Source organism: Nerophis ophidion, linkage group LG03 (assembly GCF_033978795.1).
Source record: "Nerophis ophidion isolate RoL-2023_Sa linkage group LG03, RoL_Noph_v1.0, whole genome shotgun sequence".
NCBI lineage: Eukaryota > Metazoa > Chordata > Actinopteri > Syngnathiformes > Syngnathidae > Nerophis > Nerophis ophidion.
Window position 1 is genome coordinate 31,447,980 of NC_084613.1, and position 22,004 is coordinate 31,469,983.

At 43.1% G+C, this 22,004-nt stretch overlaps 2 protein-coding genes and 1 long non-coding RNA gene across 4 annotated transcripts in view; 2 read left to right on the forward strand and 1 right to left on the reverse strand.

The window, feature by feature from the left end:
* The first annotated feature begins 2,301 nt into the window (after positions 1–2,301).
* Positions 2,302–3,256, forward strand: ankrd9 (ankyrin repeat domain 9). The gene has a single exon (XM_061894939.1). The coding sequence runs from the start codon at positions 2,334–2,336 to the stop codon at positions 3,192–3,194; it is 861 nt and encodes a 286-aa protein (XP_061750923.1). The 5' UTR covers positions 2,302–2,333; the 3' UTR covers positions 3,195–3,256.
* Positions 3,246–22,004, reverse strand: part of tecpr2 (tectonin beta-propeller repeat containing 2) — a 34,315-nt gene continuing 15,556 nt past the window's right edge. For both annotated transcript variants that reach the window (XM_061894858.1, XM_061894859.1), the window contains 17 exons: positions 21,709–21,895; positions 21,449–21,644; positions 21,217–21,367; positions 20,846–21,070; positions 20,690–20,757; positions 20,510–20,628; positions 20,275–20,448; positions 19,377–19,557; positions 19,032–19,173; positions 18,691–18,916; positions 18,512–18,601; positions 18,336–18,433; positions 18,130–18,265; positions 6,284–6,432; positions 4,648–4,789; positions 4,428–4,577; positions 3,246–4,348 (listed from right to left, as the gene is read on the reverse strand). In XM_061894858.1, coding sequence (XP_061750842.1) covers positions 4,200–4,348; positions 4,428–4,577; positions 4,648–4,789; positions 6,284–6,432; positions 18,130–18,265; positions 18,336–18,433; positions 18,512–18,601; positions 18,691–18,916; positions 19,032–19,173; positions 19,377–19,557; positions 20,275–20,448; positions 20,510–20,628; positions 20,690–20,757; positions 20,846–21,070; positions 21,217–21,367; positions 21,449–21,644; positions 21,709–21,895 — 2,583 coding nt within the window. In that variant the 3' untranslated portion in view covers positions 3,246–4,199. The remainder of the gene's footprint in view (positions 4,349–4,427; positions 4,578–4,647; positions 4,790–6,283; positions 6,433–18,129; positions 18,266–18,335; positions 18,434–18,511; positions 18,602–18,690; positions 18,917–19,031; positions 19,174–19,376; positions 19,558–20,274; positions 20,449–20,509; positions 20,629–20,689; positions 20,758–20,845; positions 21,071–21,216; positions 21,368–21,448; positions 21,645–21,708; positions 21,896–22,004) is intronic.
* LOC133549501 (uncharacterized) lies at positions 4,028–12,311 on the forward strand. The gene is made up of 3 exons (XR_009806094.1): positions 4,028–9,850; positions 9,952–10,009; positions 10,190–12,311. It is a non-coding gene; the product is annotated as an uncharacterized LOC133549501 (long non-coding RNA).

Below are 22,004 nucleotides of genomic sequence, written 5' to 3' on the forward strand. Positions count from 1 at the left end.
CCGGGCTACAATATACACACCCCCGCTACCACCAAACCCCCACCCCCTCACCGTCTCTACTTGCGTCGGTTGAGGTGTTGTATATTGTAGCCAGGGAGAGTCAAGGCTGAAAAGGTTTTCTGGGTATTTGTTCTCTTGTGTTTAAGTTGTGTTAGGGTGCGGAAAGTCTCCCAAAAAGCGTTTGTCATTCTTGTTTGGTGTGGATTCACAGTTGGGCGCATATTAGTAACAGTGTTAAAGTTGTTTATACGGCCACCCTCAGTGTGACCCGTATGGCTGTTGAACAAGTACGTCTTGCAGCCCCTGATGTAGTTCTGCACAAGTCTCATACAACATGTTACAGAGCAGGCACATTGGTTGTGTGATGTAGAAGTGTGCGCGATGACATGTAGTAGAGCAGTAGTCCTCTTCTAGGTGATGCGCGAACCCCTGGAGGTGCTTGAAGGTATGCCAAGGGGCAAGTGAGATTTATTATACAATTATTATAAAAAATAGCAGCAATTCATAAATCCTTTATAAATATATTATTAGATAAAACTTCCATGAAATATGAATGTAAGTTCATAAACTGTGAAAAAATAATACAACAATCCAACATTCAGTGTTGACAGCTAGACTTTTCATGGATATGTTCCATAAATAATGATGTTAAAGATTTATTTTTTGGTGAAGAAATGTTTAGAATTAAGTTCATGAATCCAGATGGATCTTTATTACAATTCTATGTGTAGAAATCTTAATTTATTATTAAATCACTTGTTTATTTTTCAACACGTTTTTAGGTATTTTGTATCTTTTTTCCAAATAATTCAGAAAAGAACATTACAAATGAGCAATTTTTTGCACTGTTATACAATTTAATAAATCAGAAACTGATGACATAGTGCTGTATTTTACTTCTTTATCTCTTTTTTTTTCCAACAAAACTGCTTTGCTCTGATTAGGGGGTACTTGAATGAAAAAAAATTTCACGGGGGTACATCACTGAAAAAAGGTTGAGAACCACTGTTGTAGAGGACGTTAAAGGCAGTGCAGTCACAGCAGCCCTTAATAATGTCGGCCGGGTGAAAATTGGGACAAATTCAGGAAAATGGTTGCACCGGTAGATTGTCGGGAGGTGCACTGAAATTCACGAGTATCCCGGAAAAATCGTGAGGGTTGGCAAGTATGTTGCTAGGGCGGGAAAGCCATTCATAGAAGGTGAATTCATTAAAAAGTGCATGTTAGATTTTTTTAAGAAATCTCTTCTTGCGGCCCAGCCTCACCCAGTTTCTGCATCCAGTGGCCCCCAGGCAAATTGAGTTTGAGACCCCTGGTTTACATGTATAACTTTCTCCGACTTTCTAAGACGTGATTTATGCCATTTCTTTTTCTGTCTCATTTTGTCCAACAAACTTATAAACTTAAAAGGTGAGTTTTGTTGATGTTATTGATTTGTGTGGAGTGTGCTAATCAGACATATTTGGTCACTGCATTACTGTAAGCTAATCGGTTCTTAACATGCTATTCAGGCTAGCTATATGTACATATTGCATTACTATGCCTCATTTGTAGCTATATTTGAGCTCATTTAGTTTCCTTTAAGTCCTCATTATTCCATTCAAATCTCATGACACACTATCTGTATGTAATATGGCTTTTAATTTTTTGCGGCTCCAGACAGATTTGTTTTTGTATTTTTGGTCCAATGTGGCTCTTTCGGGTTGCCAACGCCTGGGGTAGCGAAACGCTAACTTTTGCTAGCCAAGCCTGGCGGCCAACCGGTAGTACAAAACAGACGGCTACTTAATTTTTAAAAGCGCAGCAAAAACACGCCGAATTAAAATGAAAGTTGCGTGTTTTAGACTCAGCTCATACTGTTCAACACATTTGACATGATTTTTGTGAAGTACAACTTATAGGATAGGTGCTTTATCGTCATTGCATTTGAAAGACAACAAAACTTTAGGCAAATTCACGGAGATATATGGCAGTGAAATTGCAGTGGACGAGCAGTTACTGTAGACTGAAAGAGTTCACAGTTAAAGTGCAGTTAAGGTGGATTGAGTAAGTTGATCAGTGGATCACTATTACATATTTTTCACAAATATCTCATTTTAACACACATTTATTCTGTGTGTGTGTGTGTGTGTGTGTGTGTGTGTGTGCGCGCATCAGGTCTGTATGGTCCAATCACACGTCAATAACCAGTCATGTGACAAGGTGTGCTATGTGGGCAATGCAGGACTGGCCTCGACGCCCAACAAACATCCACACATGGACGGGCGGGAGGGCTTTGGACAGTCTATAAATGTTCCAGAGCTTAGTGGGAAGTCTTTCACAGGAGGGCCGTCATGCCGTGGCTGCGGTCTTCTCCGCCGGAAACAACGTCCTCCTCCTCGCCCTCCCAGCGGCATTGCGAGCGCACCGCCTTCGCCTTCTACTGCGCGGTGCGGGAGCAGCTTCCCGTGTGGCTGCTGGAGGACATGCGCAGTATGGAAGTCTTCTTCTGGGAGGACGGCCGTCCCCGCTCCGTCTCGCCCTCTGACGCGCTGATGTACGCGCTGGTGCACGACCATCGTGATTACGCTCGCTTCCTACTTGCCAGCTTCTCTGTGAACGCGCTCCGTACGCCACGCTGCAGTGTGTGCCGCAGCAGCGGGTCAGCACACCTGCACGTCGCTGTGCGCTACAACCGCCGCGCCATCCTCGGCCTGATATTGGATACCGTGCGGGACTTCGCGCCAGAAGACTGGCGGCGGGAATACGTCAACAGCTGCGCCGGCTGCGCGCACGGGGCCGACGCGGGAAAGACTGCGGTGCAGCTAGCGGTAGAACTGTCACGCGGCGACTGTCTGCTGCCGTTACTTGTGCATGGCGCGCAACCGCACAGTCTGGACGCTGCGCTGTTTAGACTAGCTGGCGTGCACGGCAGAGACCGCGGTGATGCGCGGCACTGCCTCGACCTGCTTCTGCTCTTTGTGTCGGAGCCGGTGTGCCGATTGCGGGACGAACAGCAGCGCTGGCAGAGAATCCTGGGAAAGGACGTGTTCAGCTGGCTGAGCGGTCAGGCGCCGCCCCCATTGCTGCTCCAGGCTCTTAGGACTTTAGCCCGTTGTGTTCCAGGTCAAATCCCCCACTTGCCGGCTTTCCTGCAGCCACACGGCCAGGGGGGACCGGACATTCCCTTGCCGGGGAAACCAAGTGAGACATGATGATTATTGCTGACTTCTTAGGACCTTTTCTTTCTTGTGTAATAAAAGACATTATTCATAAACAGCTTCTGTGTTTTAATAAATATCAAACCCACTCACATATCAGGTGTGGACCCAGTACACCGAAAGGCCAGAGTCCAGTAAAGTGCAGCTAGTTCTAAGAGTCCATTCAGGTCTGCTCCAGTCCTGTCCAGGAGTTCCTCAAGCAAACAATGTTTGCAGGACCAACAGAACCCACCCAACTCCAAGTCCACCGGAGCTCATCAGGACAGTCTGCCGCTGGTCCAGGTCTACTGGTTTTGTTCAGGCTCAGATCTACCCACCCAAAAAAGTAGACTAGACAAAGTCAAGTCCATGAACCAAAGCAGAACAGCAGAACACAACTTTTCTTTCGACTTCTTTCAACACCAAGGCTTATCTTCTGTTTTTTGATCACAACTTCCCACTGGTCAACTTTTGACAATCCCTTAAATATCCCAGTACCACCAGTGCTAATAGCAGTACCACCAGTACCAGTGCTAGTAATACCAGTGCCACTAGTGCAAATGTGGGTTGGTCACTTTTGCCCAAAGTTAGGCTGGGATAGGCACCAGCTCACTGGAAGAGATCCGGATAAGCTCATAGAAAAATGTTAGGTATGGACAGGAAAGCTAGTTGGGATAGGTTCCAGTTTGCCCAGCGTCGTAAGACGAGGTTAGACTTAGGGAAGGAAAGCTAGCTGGGATAGGTTCCAGTTTGCCCAACCTCGTAAGACGAGGTTAGACTTAGGGAAGGAAAGCGAGCTGGGATAGGCTCCAGCTTGCCCCACCTAGTAAGACGAGGTTAGACTCAGAGCAGAAAAACTAGCTGGGATAGGCTCCAGCTCGCCCCATTTAGTAGGATGAGGTTAGACTTAGGGATGGAAAAGCTAGCTGGGTTAGGCTCCAGCTCACTGAGAATAGTGGACGTGCTGTGAATGATTGACAACTGAGAAGCGGTAAAGTGCACGATGTGGAAACTTTGAAATCAGAGGAGCTCCCACTCGTCATCGTCATCATCGCCGAGGTTGATCCCAGAAGGGGCGGCTCTACGCTGTGTTTGTGGGAGGAGCTTTGTCATGCGACGGGCCAACCCGCCGTTGGCAGTGAGCGCCCACAAGTCATCATCTGCAGTGACTGAAGGACAGGAAGGAAGAGTCCTAGTTAGCTGGGCGGGTGAGTGATGCCAATAAGAAGACCTGTGGATGTGTCTCACCAGTTAGGTAGTTGGCCTGTCCCGGGATCTTCTTCCAGTAGTCTCCGGCCGGATTTCTGTCCGAGACACCGTAACGTCGAGCCAGGTCTCCGTTGGCACATCGAACCCAAACTGTGCGAGAACTGAGAAGCAGCTGACTGACGGTCAGACCTGAAAGACGGACAGAGATGTCTGAGGACACCTAGACACAAAGCTGGGGTGAAGACACGTTGAGGCAGACCTTGAACCAGGTCCCAATCTGTCCCAACAGGCATGTCTTCACTCAGTCCCGTCCTGACGAACACTCCGCCTCTGTTGTCCAGTGCCCACAGAAGACCATCATTTGGACTCGTCTGAATACTAATTAGTTGTACTCCGATAGGCTGCAGGAACATAAGGTTATTGTTAACTGGACAGGTACTTGTAGACAGGTAGTGATACCTGGACAGGTATTTCTAGACCGGTGATACCTGGACAGGTACTTCTAGACAGGTGTAACCTGGGAAGATACCGCTAGAGAGGTGTTAGCTGGACAAGTACTTCTAGATAGATGTTACCTGGACAGGTACTTCAAGACAAGTGTTACCTGTACAGATATTCCTAGAGAGGTGTTACCTGGACAGGTACTCCTAGAGAGATGTTTCTGGATATGTGTTACCTGGACAAGTATTTCTAGATAGGTGTTATCTCGAGAAGTTTTTCTAGATAAGAGTTACCTGGATCGGTACTTCTAAAGAGGTGTTACCTGGACAGGTATTTCTAGATAAGTGTTACCTGGACATGTACTTCTAGATGTGTATTACTCGGACAGGCATTTCTATGTATTACCTGGATAGGTATCTCTAGATGATAGATACCTGGAAAGGTATTTCTAGATATGTGTTACCTGGACAGGTGGTTGTGGGGTTGTGGTTTTAGACAATGTCCTACCCGGACAGGTGGTTGTGGATGTGTGGTTTTAGACCATGTCCTACCTGGATTTGTGGTTGTGGATTTACACAATGTCCTACCTGGACAGGTGGTTGTGGATGTGTGGTTTTAGACAATGTACTGCCTGGACAGGTGGCTGTGGATGTGTGGTTTTAGACAATGCCCTACCTAGACAGGTAGTTGTGGATGTGTGGTTTTAGACAATGTCCAACTCGGACAGGTGGCTGGATGTGGATTCAAGCAAGTATTCCTAGATTTAAGTTACCAGGACAGGCACTTCTAGATAAAAGTTACCAGGACAGGCACTTCTAGATAAAAGTTACTTGAACAGGTACTTCTGGATGTGTATTACTCGGACAGGTTTTGTATGTATTACCTGGACAGGTACCTCTAGATAATTGATAACTGGAAAGGTATTTCTAGATATGTGTTACCTGAACAGGTGGTTGTGGAGTTGTGGTTTTTGACAATGTCTTACCTGGACAGGTGGTTGTGGATGTGTGGTTTTAGACAATGTCCTACCTGGACAGGTGGCTGGATGTGGATCTAAGCAAGTATTACTAGATTTAAGTTACCTACACAGGCATTTCTCGATAAAAGTTACTTGAACAGGTACTCCTGGATGTGTAGTACTTGGACAGGCATTTGCATTTATTACCTGGAAAGGTACCTCGAGATAATTAATACCTGGAAAGGTATTTCTCGATACGTGTTACCTGGACAAGTGGTTGTGGAGTTGTGGTTTTAGTTACGGATGTGTGGTTTTAGACAATGTCCTACCTGGACACGTGGTTATGAATGTGTGGTTTTAGACAATGTGCTACCTTGACAGGTGGTTGTGGTTTGTGGTTATAGACAATGTCCTACCTGGACACGTGGTTATGAATGTGTGGTTTTAGACAATGTCCTACCTTGACAGGTGGTTGTGGTTTTAGACAATGTCCTACCTGGACAGGTGGCTGGATGTGGATCCAAGCAGGTAGCATCATGTTCGGGTTGAGTGGTTGTGTTCCAACTCTAAAGTAGACCAGTCCCCGACTGTCCAGGGCCCAAACGTTCTGACTTCCACAGCTCAGGCTGACCAAACGAACACTTCCTGTCTCACACATACAGGACCTGGACGTGAGTGGAGGACTGACCCACGACTCCACAGTGTCATTAACCACGACTGTCATGTTGGCACTGTACACATTTCAGAATTATTTCTAGTTGTATTGAAGTATCAGTAGTTGCATGGAAGTATCTATAGTTGTATTGAAGTATCTATATTTGTATTGAAGTAGCTATAGTTGTATTGAACTACGTTTCTTTAGGTGTATTAAAGTATCTATAGTTATATTGAAATATCTATAGTTGTATTGAAGTATATATAGTTGTATTAAAGTATAACAAGTGTTAGCTAATACGAGCATGGAACAGACACATTAGCTAATGTTAACAAGTAATAAGTGTTAGCTAATATGAGCATGTAACAGACACATTAGCTACTGTTAGCACGTAACAAGTGTTAGCTAATATGAGCATGTAACAGAAACATTAGCTCATGTTAGCACATAACAAAAGTTAGCTAATATGAGCTTGTAACAGACATGTCGGCTAATGTTAGCACATAACAGGTGTTTGCTAATATAAGCATGTAGCACAGGGGTCGGCAACCCAAAATGTTGAAAGAGCCATATTGGACCCAAAATGCAAAAACAAATCTGTCTGGAGCCGCAAAAAATTAAAAGCCATATTACATACAGATAGTGTGTCATGAGATTTAAATTCAATAATGACGACTTAAAGGAAACTAAATGAGCTCAAAAATAGCTACAAATGAGGCATAGTAATGCAATATGTACATATAGCTTGCCTAAATAGCATGTTAGAATCGATTAGCTTACAGTCATGCAGTGACCAAATATGCCTGATTAGCACACTCCACACAAGTCAATAACATCAACAAAACTCACATTTTACGTTTATAAGTTTGGTGGACAAAATGAGACAGAAAAAGAAATGGCATAAATCACGTCTTAGAAAGTCGGAGAAAGTTATACATGTAAACAAACTACGGTGAGTTCAAGGACCGCCAAAATTAGTAGGACAAAACGGCGCTCGCCAAATACTCAAAATCAGTGAAGCATGTTAAATATAAACAGTGTGCTTTATAGCAATTAGGGAGGTTTGTGTCATGTTTGTCTTCCTACAGAAACCAAATTAAAACAAAAAATAGTTTTTTTCCCCTCATCATTTTCATTTTTCATATATTTTTGAAAAAGCTCCAGAGAACCACTAGGGCGGCGGTAAAGAGCCGCGGGTTGCCGACCCCTGATGTAGCAGACACATCAGTTAATGTTAGCACGTAAAAAGTGTTGGCCAATATGAGCATGAAACAGACACGTTAGCTCATGTTAGCATGTAAAAAGTGTTAGTTAATATGAGCTTGTAACATACACATTAGCTAATGTTAGCATGTAACAAGTGTTACCTAATATGAGCATGTAGCTTATGTTAGCACATAACAAGTGTTAACTAAGCATGTAACAGACATATTAGCTAATTTTAGAACATAACAAGCGTTAGCTATTATGAGCTTGTAACCGACACATTAGCTAATGTTAGCATGTAAAAAGTGTTAGCTAATATGAGCTTGTAACATACACATTAGGTAATGTTAGCATGTAACAAGTGTTACCTAATATGAGCATGTAGCTTATGTTAGCACATAACAAGTGTTAACTAAGCATGTAACAGACATATTAGCTAATTTTAGAACATAACAAGCGTTAGCTATTATGAGCTTGTAACCGACACATTAGCTAATGTTAGCATGTAAAAAGTGTTAGCTAATATGAGCTTGTAACATACACATTAGGTAATGTTAGCATGTAACAAGTGTTACCTAATATGAGCATGTAGCTTATGTTAGCACATAACAAGTGTTAACTAAGCATGTAACAGACATATTAGCTAATTTTAGAACATAACAAGCGTTAGCTATTATGAGCTTGTAACCGACACATTAGCTAATGTTAGCATGTAAAAAGTGTTAGCTAATATGAGCTTGAAACATACACATTAGGTAATGTTAGCATGTAACAAGTGTTACCTAATATGAGCATGTAGCTTATGTTAGCACATAACAAGTGTTAACTAAGCGTGTAACAGACATATTAGCTAATTTTAGAACATAACAAGCGTTAGCTAAATATGAGCTTGTAACCGACACGTTAGCCAACGTTAGCACATAACAAGTCTTAGCTAATATGAGCATGTATCAGACATGTTAGCTAATGTTAGCACATAAGTGTTTGCAGAGAAGATCTAACAAGTATTAGAGGTGAAGGACTTGTTGATATTGCTGACATGTCAAAGTGGGACAAAAAGGACGTGACCAGTCATGTGCTCCATGGTACCAAGAAGAACCACTAAAAACAGACCTGACCTTCTCGTCTGCAGACCTTACACACACACACACACGCACGCACACACACACACACACACACACACACACACACACACACACACACACACACACACACACACACACACACGCACACACACACACACACGCACACACGCACACGCACACACGCACACCCCTCCCCCCCCCACACACACACCCGACGTCTACTTTACACACAACTTATGCAACACTCAGCTGTCACTGCAACACAGACAAACAGGTGAGTGTGTTTGTGTGTGTGTGTGTGCATGTGTGTGTGCTCTGGCAATGCTTACTTAATGGGGACATCACTCTGTTTACACAGTCACTGTTAGGGGACTTCTTACAGTATGGGGACAAAAAAACCTAAAGGGAAACCTTTTAAAATGATAGTCAGATCCATTCTTTAGATGCCTAGGTGATTTTTAAGCTATGGCTCATAAAACATGTTGACTGGTTAGTTTGAGTGTGAGACATTTGCACAGCAGCCCCATCATCGGGCTTTAGCTGGTATTACACTCGCTGCTCTGCTCACACTTCTTCCGTGTATAGTTAATCACTTCCACCTGGTCCCCATAACGAAGGTGGTTTGTCTGCATGAGACGTCGGCTAATGGGATACGAAAATAAGCTGTATGAACCAAAAGATAAGCACATCTTTCCCATAAATGGATGTTATTGCCTATCATTTGTACAGAACAATTTGTTCATAACCAAGTTAAGCCAAAAAAATCCATCCATCCATCCATCCATTTTATATATGTATTATACTGTATATGTGTATATATAATATATACATATATATATACAAACCTTGTTTCCATATGAGTTGGGAAATTGTGTTAGATGTAAATATAAACGGAATACAATGATTTGCAAATCATTTTCAACCCATATTCAATTGAATATGCTACAAAAACAACATATTTGATGTTCAAACTGAAACCATTTTTTTTTGCAAATAATCATTAACTTTAGAATTGTCTGCCAGCAACACGTGACAAAGAAGTTGGGAAAGGTGGCAATAAATACTGATAATGTTGTGGAAACCGAAGAGGACAAAAACTGTTAATTTCTTGAAAATGGTATGTAATGACAATACTCATTTTTGTGGATTATTTAATTTATTTGACAGTATTCCCAGTACTTTTAATGACAATATATGTCTTAATATTCTGTTATTTAGAATTTTTTCTGACGTAGGTATCCTCAGGAGATCGTGCAGTGAGAAACTCTTCCAAAAGGTAAACTGTATAAACTTTTTTTTTTGTCAAGTTTGAACAGTTTTTGTTTTCTCACAAATAATGCAAATGTATGCATTATTCTCTGTGGGTTAGGGACATAATAGGAAACAAATGTATAACTTAATTTTTTAATTTTATTTCTTTTATTTTCATACACATATTTTGTATGGTCACTTGCAGGTAAAGCTGCCCAGAAAAGAACACCCTGGGAAGAGAAAGAGGTGAAGGCTGTCGAGAAGCACATGAAGCGATTCATCTCTTCTGGTATTATACCAGCAAAGAGTGACTGTTTAAAATGTTTGAGGGCCGAACCGGAAGCTCTCCATTACGGCCTACAAACGGAGATCGCAGGTAAAATAGTAGATTATAAGATAATCAGCAGTTTTTTATGTTCTTTATGTTCAATGTTGTTAAAAATAAAAGTTTAAATGAGTTTTTATTTTATTTCTGTGGTTTAAGGTAAGATAAGATAATTCTTTATTGATCCCACAACAGGGAAATTTGAGTTACTTTGTTTACATGTTTCAAACATTGGTAAAAGGAAAAATTAATTATCTTGAAAAGTGAAAAATTTGTTATCCTGGCATTAATAGTATTGTGATTCTGTATGGTATCCATCCTTAGATAAAAGTTATATATTTTTCCAAGAACAAAATCTGGTTTTGTGTTCCTTAGGGTTAAATTTTCTTACAGCAGGATTATAAAACATTATTACCTTAAAGTATGATTCGCATTCAGAATTTTCCATCCTTCTATATATTGTAGTTGAAGTTGCAGACAACTTCATTACTGCTAAATAGCAGTTTTCAGTAATGTCACAGAAGATGCAGGATTTGCATCTGCATCATCATGCATTTGCTGGTATCCGGCAAGGACAAGTCACAGGTGGAACAAATCCTCAGTGCTGAACTCCTCAATATTTGCACCTGGCTCGCTGACAACAAGCTATCCATACACTTAGGTAAAACGGAATCCATCCTATTTGGGTCCCATATCAAACTTAAGAAGGTCAGTGACTTCACTATAAAAGTGGGTGTCATTGTTATCACCAAGAAGGATGAGATCACCTACCTAGGTTCCATTCTAGAGGCTAATCTTTCCTGTGATAAAATGGCAACCAGAGTGATCAAAAAGGTCAACCAAAGAACGAGATTCCTCTACAGAATCTCCTCTCTGGTCAACAAAAGCACCTTGAGGATTCTAGCGGGAACTCTCATTCAACCCTTCTTTGATTACGCTTGCAGCTCCTGGTACCCCAGCACCTCCAAACCCCTCAAATCTAGACTCCAAACATCCCAGAATAAGCTAGTCCGGTTACTTTTAGACCTCCACCCCAGATCACACCTCAATCCAACCCACTTCTCCAAAGTGGGCTGGCTCAGGGTGGAGGACAGAGTAAAACAACTTGCACTGAGCCTAGTCTATAAAATCCGCTACACCTCCTTGATACCGAAGTACATGTCAAACTACTTCCTTAACGTAAATGACCACCATAACCACAACACCAGGGGGAGCTCCACAAACCACGTTAAACCCAGATTCCGATCTAACAAAGGTCTTAACTCATTGTCTTTCTATGCCACATCAATGTGGAATACACTCCCAACAGGTATAAAAGTAAGTGCATCTCTATATTCCTTCAAAACCGCTCTAAAACAACACCTCCAGGCAACTTCAACACTTTACTAATACCCTCCTCCATTCACATCCCATCTCCCCGGATTATAAACAACTCAAATGTACTTCTAATGTATATACTTGTTCTTATGCTATCTGAACTCACCATGTTCTCCGCTGGCTGTACATATCCTACTAAATAAGACCTACACTTTCAATGTCTACATTTCTCTGTTGATGCAATTGTTGATGACTGAAATTCTGATATTAACCAAAGCTCCTCATCCCACCCCCCGGATTGTAAATAATGTAAATAATTCAATGTACATACTATGATGATTAACTTGTGTGATGACTGTATTATGTTGATAGTATATATTTGTACCATGAATTGATTAACGTGGACCCCGACTTAAACAAGTTGAAAAACTTATTTGGGTGTTACCATTTAGTGGTCAATTGTACGGAATATGTACTGAACTGTGCAATCTACTAATAAAAGTATCAATCAATCAATCAATCAATCAATTTGTTTTAAAAATTTAGTGGCGAAACTTCCTATAAGAGGACAGCTGTAGTGCTGTATTCTGATGAATATGTCATATTTAATTTGAACTTTTTATTTTTTTTCAAATGGTCCTCAGTAGTCACGTACAAATTTGTGTGAATTATGCAAAATCATTTAAATTCTGTCCCCATGAACCATATTAACTCTTTTTCCCCAGGTTCCCCGGTAAGAATGATCAGCACATTGCTTCATCGATCCAGACATTTAAAGACGTTTATGAGCTAACTGGGCAGTGGCCATTTTACCTAATTTGTTTTATGCCTCCACAACCTGTAGAAAGGGTGGTCCCCACAAGTGATGATCAAAAACTTGGTCCCCATTCTAAATGATAACCAGCGTGTGTGTTTGTGTGTGCGTCTGTGTGTGTGTGTGCGTGTGTGTGTCTGTGTGTGTGTGTATACATATCTATATACAGTTGTGGTCAAAAGTTTACATAAGACTTGTAAAGAACATAATGTCATGGCTGTCTTGAGTTTCCAATAATTTCTACAACTCTTATTTTTTTGTGATAGAGTGACTGGAGCACATACTTGTTGGTCACAAAAAACATTCGTAAAGTTTGGTTCTTTTATGAATTTATTATGGGTCTACTAAAAATGTGACCAAATCTGCTGGGTCAAACGTATACATACAGCAATGTTAATATTTGGTTACATGTCCCTTGACAAGTTTCACTGCAATAAGGCGTTTTTGGTAGCTATCCACAAGTTTCTGGCAAGCTTCTGGTTGAATTTTTGACCACTCCTCTTGACAAAATTGTTGCAGTTCAGCTAAATTTGTTGGTTTTCTGAAATGGACTTGTTTCTTCAGCATAGTCTACATATTTTCAATGGGGTTTAAGTCAGAACTTTGGGAAGGTCATTCCAAAACCTTAATTCTAACCCAATTTAGCCATTTCTCTACCACTTTTGACGTGTGTTTGGGGTCATTGTCCTGTTGGAACACCAAACTGTGCCCAAGACCCAACCTTAGGTCTGATGATTTTACACTTTTACACTTTGCATCAGTCCATCATAGATGAGCTCGGGCCCAGCACAGCCAGCGGCGTTCCTTGGTGTTAAAGTTAAAAAAAGTTAATGTACCAATGATTGTCACACACACACTAGGTGTGGAGAAATTATTCTCTGCATTTGACCCATCACCCTTGATCACCCCCTGGGAGGTGAGGGGAGCAGTGGGCAGTAGCGGTGCCGCGCCCGGGAATAATTTTTGGTGATTCAACCCCCAATTCCAACCCTTAATGCTGAGAGTCAAGCAGGCAGGTAATGGGTCCCATTTTTATAGTCTTTGGCACGACTCAGCCGGGGTTTGAACTCACGACCTACCGATCTCAGGGCGGACACTCTACCCACTAGGTCACTGAGTAGGCGTTGATAAATGGGTTTTGCTTTGCATAGCAGAGTTTTAACTTGCACTTACAGATATAGCAACCAACTGTAATTACTGACAGTGGTTTTATGTAGTGTTCCTGAGCCCATGTGGTGATATCCTTTACACACTGATGTCTGTTTTTGATGCAGTACCGCCTGAGGGATCAATGATCCGTTATATCATCGCTTACGTGCAGTGATTTCTCCAGATTCTCTGAACCTTTTGATGACTTTACCTACTGTAGATGGTAAAATCCCTAAATTCCTTACAATAGCTCGTTTAGAAATGTTGTTCTAAAACTGTTCGACAATTTGCTTACAAAATTGGTGACCCTCGCCCCATCCTTGTTTGTGAATTACTTAGCATTTCATGGAAGCTGCTTTTAAACCCAATCATGGGACCCACCTGTTCCCAATTAGCCTGCACGATTCTGTCATCCATGTCTTTACGGACCTTGCTTTATGCACTGGTGCACAGTCATGTTGGAAGAGGAAGGGGACCGGTCCAAACAGTTCCCACAAGGTTGGGAGCATAGAATTGTCCATAATGTTTTGGTATCCTGGAACATTCAAAGTTCCTATCAGGAGAACTAAGGGGCCAAGCCCAACTCCTGAAAAACAATCCCACACCATGAATCCTCCCCTACAAAATTTCACACTCAGCACAATGCAGTCCACAATTCCTCCTCCACCTAATTTCACACAATGCAGTTTGAAACGTATCATTCTCCTGGCAACCTCCAAACCCAGACTCCAGATTGCCAGATGGAAAAGAGTGATTCATCACTCCAGAGAACGCATCTCCACTGCTCTTGAGTCCAGTGGTGATGTGCTTTACACCACTGCATCCGACGCTTTGCATTGGACTTGGTGATGTATGGCTCAGATGCAGTTGTTCAGCCATGGAAACCCATTCCATGAAACTCTATGTGTACTGTACGTGGGCTAATTGGAAAGTCACATGAAGTTTGGAGCACTGTAGCAACTGACTGTGCAGAAAGTCGGTGACGTCTTTGCACTATGCGCTTCAGCATCCGCTGACCCTTCTCTGTCCCTTTACGTGGCCTGCCACTTTGTGGCTGAGTTGTTGTTGTTCCCAAACTCTTCCATTTTCTTACAATAAAGCCGACAGTTGACTTTGGAATATTTAGGAGCGAGGAAATTTCACGACTGGATTTGTTGCACAGGTGGCATCCGATGACAGTTCCACGCTGGAATTCACTGAGCGATTTTATACACCTATGGCCGCGCCAAGTGATTAGGACACCTGATTCTGATCATATGGATGGGTGGCCAAATACTTTTAGCAATATAGTGTATGAATATATACAATACAGGTCAAAAGTTTGGACACACCTTGTCCTCATTCAATGTGTTTTCTTTATTTTCATGACTATTTACATTACAGATTGTCATTGAAGGCATCAAAACTATGAATGGACACCTGTGGTGTTATGTACTTAACAAAAAAAGGTGAAATAACTGAAAACATGTTTTATATTCTAGTTTCTTCCAAATAGCCACTCTTTGCTCTTAATACTTTTTCACACACTCTTGGCATTCTGTCGATGAGCTTCAAGAGTGGCATCAAAACTTGGCCTGTTTTTCACTTCACAGGTGTCATAGTTTTGATGCCTTCAGTGACAATCTACAATGTACAGTAAATAGTCATGAAAACAAAGAAAACGCATTGAAATAGGAAGGTGTGTCCAAACTTTTAGCCTGTACTGTATATATATTAAAATATGAGTATATACTGTCGTGGTCAAAAGTTTACAAACACTTGTGAAGAACATAATGTCTTGACTGTCTTGAGTTTCCAATCATTTCTACAACTCTTATGTTTTTTCGAGTGATTGGAGCACATACTTGTTTGTCACAAAAAACATTCATGAAGTTTGGTTCTTTCATAAATTTATTACGGATCTACTGAAAATGTGACCAAATCTGCTGGGTCAAAAGTAAACATACGGCAACATACATTCTCAATTTTGGTGATGAAGAAACGTTACAATCAAATCAAATTAGTTTCATGCCATGTGCTCTTAACTTCATGTAAGTGATTATGATTGACGACACATGTTGAGTTCTCTAAGTCCATTTAAATAGGGCACATGAAATGCAGTTATTACACTCGGTTACAAATGCAACAATGGGGCAAAGAACTCAGCACAGATCTGAAAACACGAATCATTGACTTGAACAAGTCAGGAAAGACACTTGGAGCCATTTCAAAGCAGCTTAAGGTCCCAAGAGCAACTGTGCAGACAATTGTTCGTAAGTATGAAACGCATGGCACAGTTATGTCACTGCCATTATCAGGAAGGAAACGCAAGCTATCACCTGCTGCTGAAAGAAAATTGGCCAGGATGATCGAAGAGTCAACCGAGAACCACCAAAAAGCAGGTCTGCAATAAATTGGAAGCTCCTGGAATACAAGTGTCAGTGTTCACAATCAAGCGTGTTTTCATCGCCGTGGACTGAGAGGCTACCATGCAAGAAGGAAGCCCTTGCTCCAGAATCGACACCTTAAAGCTTGTCTAAAGTTTGCAGCTGATCACATGGACAAAGATAAAACCTTCTGGGGGAAAGTTCTGTGGTCAGATGAAACAAAAAATTGAGCTGTTTGGCCACAAAACCCAGTAATATGTTTGGAGGAGAAAAGGCGAGGCCTTTAATCCCAGGAACACCACACCTACCATCAAGCATGGTGGCAGTAGTATTATGCTCTGGGCCTGTTTTGCTGCCAATGGAACAGGTGCTTTACAGCGAGTAAATGGGACAATAAAAAAGGAGGATTACCTCCAAATTTTTCAGGACAACCTAAAATCATCAGCCTGGAGGTTGGGTCTTGGATGCAGTTGGGTGTTCAAATAGGACAATGATCCCAAAAACATGTCAAAAGTGGTAAAAGAATGGCTAAATCAATCTAGAATTAAGGTTTTAGAATGACCTTCCCAAAGTCCCGACTTAAACCCCATTGAAAACATGTGGACAATGCTGAAGAAACAGGTCCATGTCAAAAAACATACAAATTTAGCTGAACTGCACCAATTTTTTCAAGAGTAGTAGTCAAAAATTCAACTAGGAGCTTGCCATAAAACCACCTTGTTGCAGTGAAACTTGCCAAGGAACATGTAACAAAATATTAACATTGCTGTATGTATACTTTTGACCCAGCAGATTTGGTCACATTTTCAGCGGACCCATAATATATTCAAAAAAGAGACAAACTTCATTAATGTTTTTTGTGACGAACAAGTATGTGCTCCAATCAGTCTATCACAAAAAAATGAGAGTTGTAGAAATGACTGGAAACTCAAGACAGCCATGACATTATATTCTTTACAAGTGTATTTAAACTTTTGACCACGACTATATATCAACTGTAATATATGAATATATATACAGTATACACATATGAGTTTATATATAATGTAATATATGAGTACATATATACATCTATGTACTAGATGTATATGATACCCTGGACAAGTCGCTACCTCATCGCAGGGCCAACACAGATAGACAGACAACATTCACATTCACACATTAGGGCCAATTTAGTGTTGCCAATCAACCTATCCCCAGGTGCATGATTTTGGAAGTGGGGGGAAGCCGGAGTACCCGGAAGGAACCCACGCAGTCACGGGGAGAACATGCAAACTCCACACAGAAAGATCCCGAGCCTGGGATTGAACCCAGGACTACTCAGGACCTTTGTATTGTGAGGCAGACGCACTAACCCCTCTGCCACTGTGCTGCCCCACAAGTTATTGAATTATAAATAAAAATTTCTACACATAGAAGTAAACATCAACTTAAAGTGCCCTCTTTGGGGATTGTAATAGAGATCCATCTTGGTTCATGAACTTAATTCTAAACATTTCTTCACAAAAAAAAGAAATCTTTAACATCAAAATTTATGGAATATATCCACAAAAAATCTAGCTATCAACACTGAATATTGCATTGTTGCATTTCTTTTCACAGTTTATGAACTTATATTCATATTTTGTTGAAATATAATTCGATAAATATATTTACAAATGATTTTTGAATTGTTGCTATTTTTAGAATATTTTTTAAAAACTCTAACGTACCCCTTGGCATACCTTCAAGTACCCCAAGGAGTACACGTACCCCCATTTGAGAACTACTGATATACTGTATATACTCATGTATATATATATATATACATACATACATTTAGTACACTTACATATTGGGTTTCACAAAGTAAAGTGCTTTGAGTCACTAGAGAAAAGCGCTATACAAATATAATTCACTTCACTACAGTATACAATGTAATATATGAGTATGAGTATACATATATATATATACAGTATATGTATACATATATGCATATATATACTTATATATATATATGTATATATATACATATATACATACACACACACACACACACACACACACACACACACACACATACATACATATATATATATATAGGTGGAGATATGTAATAATGTAGAAAAAAGGGCTTGGTGATGAGTCAGCAATGATTCATGTTGCATCACCATAAAGTTTGTGGAAGAACCCACCCAGCTGACTGAGGTCCAGGGAAGTCCAGTTGAGTCCAGTAGGACAGGACGGAGACAGGGTCCGAATACTGACCCGGCCTTGAGAGTCAAGTCCCCACAGGGCATCCCTGCAAGCCGACAGTTGAGCCAGCTCCACCTGAGCGGGACAGGAGAGGGACAGGAAATCATGGTGTGACAACATCACAGGCGGGTCAAAGGCCACTGACCTCTGCCGGCAGCGGCACCGAAGATGGGCGGAGCTCCCCGTCCCCGTCCCACACGCACAACAGGTCCTTTCTGCTCTGAGCCAACCACAGGAAGGCACCTGGAACACACACCTGTCTGTCACCCTACATGCGTGCGTGTGTGCGTGTGTGCGTGCGTTTGTGCGTGCGTGTGTTACCCTCTTTGTGTGGCACTGGGGAAGACGTGATGAAGGTCCACCTGGTAGCTGCCAGGGTTCCTCTGGGAACAAGGTTCTGCCAGAAGGTTCCTAAAAAAAAGAAAGTCAGTTGAATACTTTACGTCCTGTAGTATAACTGGAGTAATACCGTAGTATCATTTGACTTGTACATGACTGACCCACGAGGCCGCTGTGGGCCAAGTGGAGCTGGTTCCGTCCCGATGCCACCCACACGCCACCGGCGTTGGCGCTGACCAGGGAGGGCTGGCGCTGCGAGTACTGAGACAAGAACGCCACCACCCGCTCCACCGGGGCCTTGGTTACCGTGGCAACGCTGTGTGTGGCGTTCAACAAGGTCTGGAACAGGCTTCCATGATCGAACACCGCGTAGTCCGAGATGCTGACCTGGGGGACGCCTCGTTAGACCTGGACGCCACACCCACACACACACCTGCACAGACCCACCCACACACACCCACCCACACACACACACACACACACACGCAGTCGCACACATTACCTGCCACCAATGGTCGTCTTGTCCGCGGGGTGAGGATGAAGAGATGCCGGTTCGAAACCAGAGGTTGCCTCTGACATCCAGTGCCCAAGCCATGCCGCCTTCTCCCAGAGCCACGCACATAAGCTCCACCCCCTGAGCCTCACTGGTCACAAGACATCATGGACTACTAACCAGTACCAGTACTATCAAGACAGCAATACACTACTACTAACAACTACGGGTAGTAATAAGAGAAAAAATCAGTACTGCAGTAGTTTTACAGAAATATTAAGACAAGACTACAGTATTATTGCAGCAATATTACAGTAGCAGTAATATGAAGGCAATGCAGTATTATTATAGTACCTGACAGTGTCATACTTCCAGGCGTCTCCCAGGCTGCAGAAAGCATCAAGTCCTTCTCTGTAGTATAAAGTGTTGTGTTCACTCAGGGCCCAGACCACGCCCCCTCTTACGCACACCTGACTGAAGACGCACGGCGTGTCCACCTTGACCGAGCGAGCGCACGGACGCTCCAGACTCAGACCTGGAAGAACCCATTCCAGTTAACACAGCCACGCATTATGGCAAGTACACAGGACGTTACCTGTCTGCAGCAGCTACAGGAAGTCACCTGTCTGCAGCAGCTAAAGCAAGTTAAAGTTAATGTACCCATGATTGTCTCACACATACTAGATGTGGTGAAATTATTCTCTGCATTTGACCCATCATCCTTGATCACCCCCTATAAGGTGAGGGGAGCAATGAGCAGCAGCCGTGGCCGCGCCCGGGATTAATTTTTGGTGATTTAACCCCCAATTCCAACCCTTCATACTGAGTGTCAAACAGGGAGGTAGTGGGTCCCATCTTTATAGTTTTTGGTTCGACTCGGCCGGGGTTTGAACTCACGACCTACCGATCACAGGGCGGTCACTCTCACCACAAGTCACCTGTCTACAGTAGCTATAGGACATTACCTGTCTGCAGTCACAGGAAGTCACCTGTCTGCAGCATGCAGAAAATTACCTGTTTGCAGCAGCTACTGAAAGTCACCTGTCTGCAGCACGCAGGAAATTACCTGTCTGCAGCAGCTACAGGACTTTACCTGTCTACAGCAGTTAAGGGAAGTTATCTGTGTGCAGCAGCTACAAGAAGTTACCTGTCTTTAGCAGTAGCAGGAAGTTACCTGTCAGTAACAGCTACAGGAAGTTACCTCGCCACATCAGCTACAGGATGTTACCTACCTACAGCTACAGGAAGTTACCTGTCTGCAAATAGAGGTCTCCGTTGGTCCTGATGACCCAGGCTGAGTCATCACCGAGTGCCACAAAGGAGGTTTGCTCCACCGCCTTGTACCAGTGACGCTTTCCTCTTCCTGACACTTTGGCACAAGCAAACGCCGTCATGGTCTTCTGCTCCACCTTCCACAGCAGGTGACCTAACATGCACACACACACACTAATCAACCGAGGCTAACACCAGTGTCAATGGGAGCTTACCGGAGGGAGATAGCGCCACCTGGTGGACATTGTCTTCAAAGCGCTGCCAACTGAGACTCCTGCTTTCAGGCAGAGGACTACAAAACAGTCCACCTTTGAAGTCCAAACACCACACATACCTGCAACACACACACATCATCACCTCCAGTCTCACACTTACACTCACACACACGCACACACCTGTCAGTCACATGAAGACTCAGTATTCCACATCCAGGTCCTGAGAATCCCATCCAGCTTTGGGCCAGCTAGTAAGACAAAGGAAAGAAGAGTCAGCAGAGTGTGAACCTCGATGAAGGAGAAAATGAGCATGGACACAAGACCACTGGGTGTCACCTGGTCAGGTTTTTGTCCAAGTGTGTCATCCACTTCCTGGTGTGGTAATCCATCAGTTTGCTGGGTGCGGAAGCTGCCGTGTTCTACCGCACCACCAGCGGGAGGCAGACTCTGGCAATATATGTCGTTTTCTTCCTCGCTAGACACGCTCAACTTTTTGCTCGCGAGTCCAACAGAGTCCAACATCTGCTCTTTCACACCGTCAGGGGACGCGGCACGCTGATCCTGCACGTGCAACATTATTACCACCGGATTTCAATCCCTTGATGGCTCATCCAGCCACCAGTCCAGAGCCGTATTGTGGAACAACAATCCTGAACTTTAGCGCGTCCATGGTCCAGGACTATGAGGACCTTTTAGCACCAACCCACCTCTGATTCCGTTGGGCGGCTCAGGAGCGGGTCTTCAATGGGCGGTCGGTACGGTACATCATCCTGCACACTGCGGTGCGTGTAGGAAAAGGTGCTTTCTAGCAGCAGATCCACATCAGGGGTTAGGGGGACAAGCTGGTTCTCTGAGCAACTTGGGAGAAAGTGGTGTCAGACCCAGGACAGTGAAGTCAACAGGAAGTGGAGACAGGTGCACTGGTGTTCAAATACCAACCTGGATTGGGTGCACGAGCAACACTTTTCATTGCTGTCCTCTGGCTGGTGACCCTGCTCTTGAGAGTCCTGGTTGAGAAGTTCCAGCCCTAGGAGAGATGCACGGTCGCTTCCCGCATCACTGCAGCTGCCATCCTGGACTACAACAATGGAGTCCGAGCAGCTGCTCTCAGACAGGCGAGTGCCGCCGTTGCTTTCTGACAAAGGAAGCACAGTCAGTGGCTGTCCATCTCACAGTGCATGTGTCATTCTTCTCCTCGCCTTGTTGTGCTCTCTTCTTCTTCTTCTTCTTCTTCTTGACTTTCATGGATTTCACCACCAGTTCCTGCCGCATGTCTTCCTGCCCCATGGGCGTGCCGTAACGCTCGGAAGCGTTTCCAGGGAGACTGTCCCAGGACGCCACTGAGCTGCTGCGGCTACGAGAGCAGCTGTTGAGGATGGGGGCACCCTAACAGAATGCACATTTACTTAGAAACATCACATTTTACTGCACTCTTCCAAAATGTGCTAGCTTGATGCTAACTGACATTGGATTTGCCATAGACAGGCACTACTGT

Coding starts and splice junctions, on each gene's coding strand:
- ankrd9 (XM_061894939.1), top strand. CDS start 2,334: ATGCCGTGGCTGCGGTCTTCTCCGCCGGAAACAACGTCCTCCTCCTCG.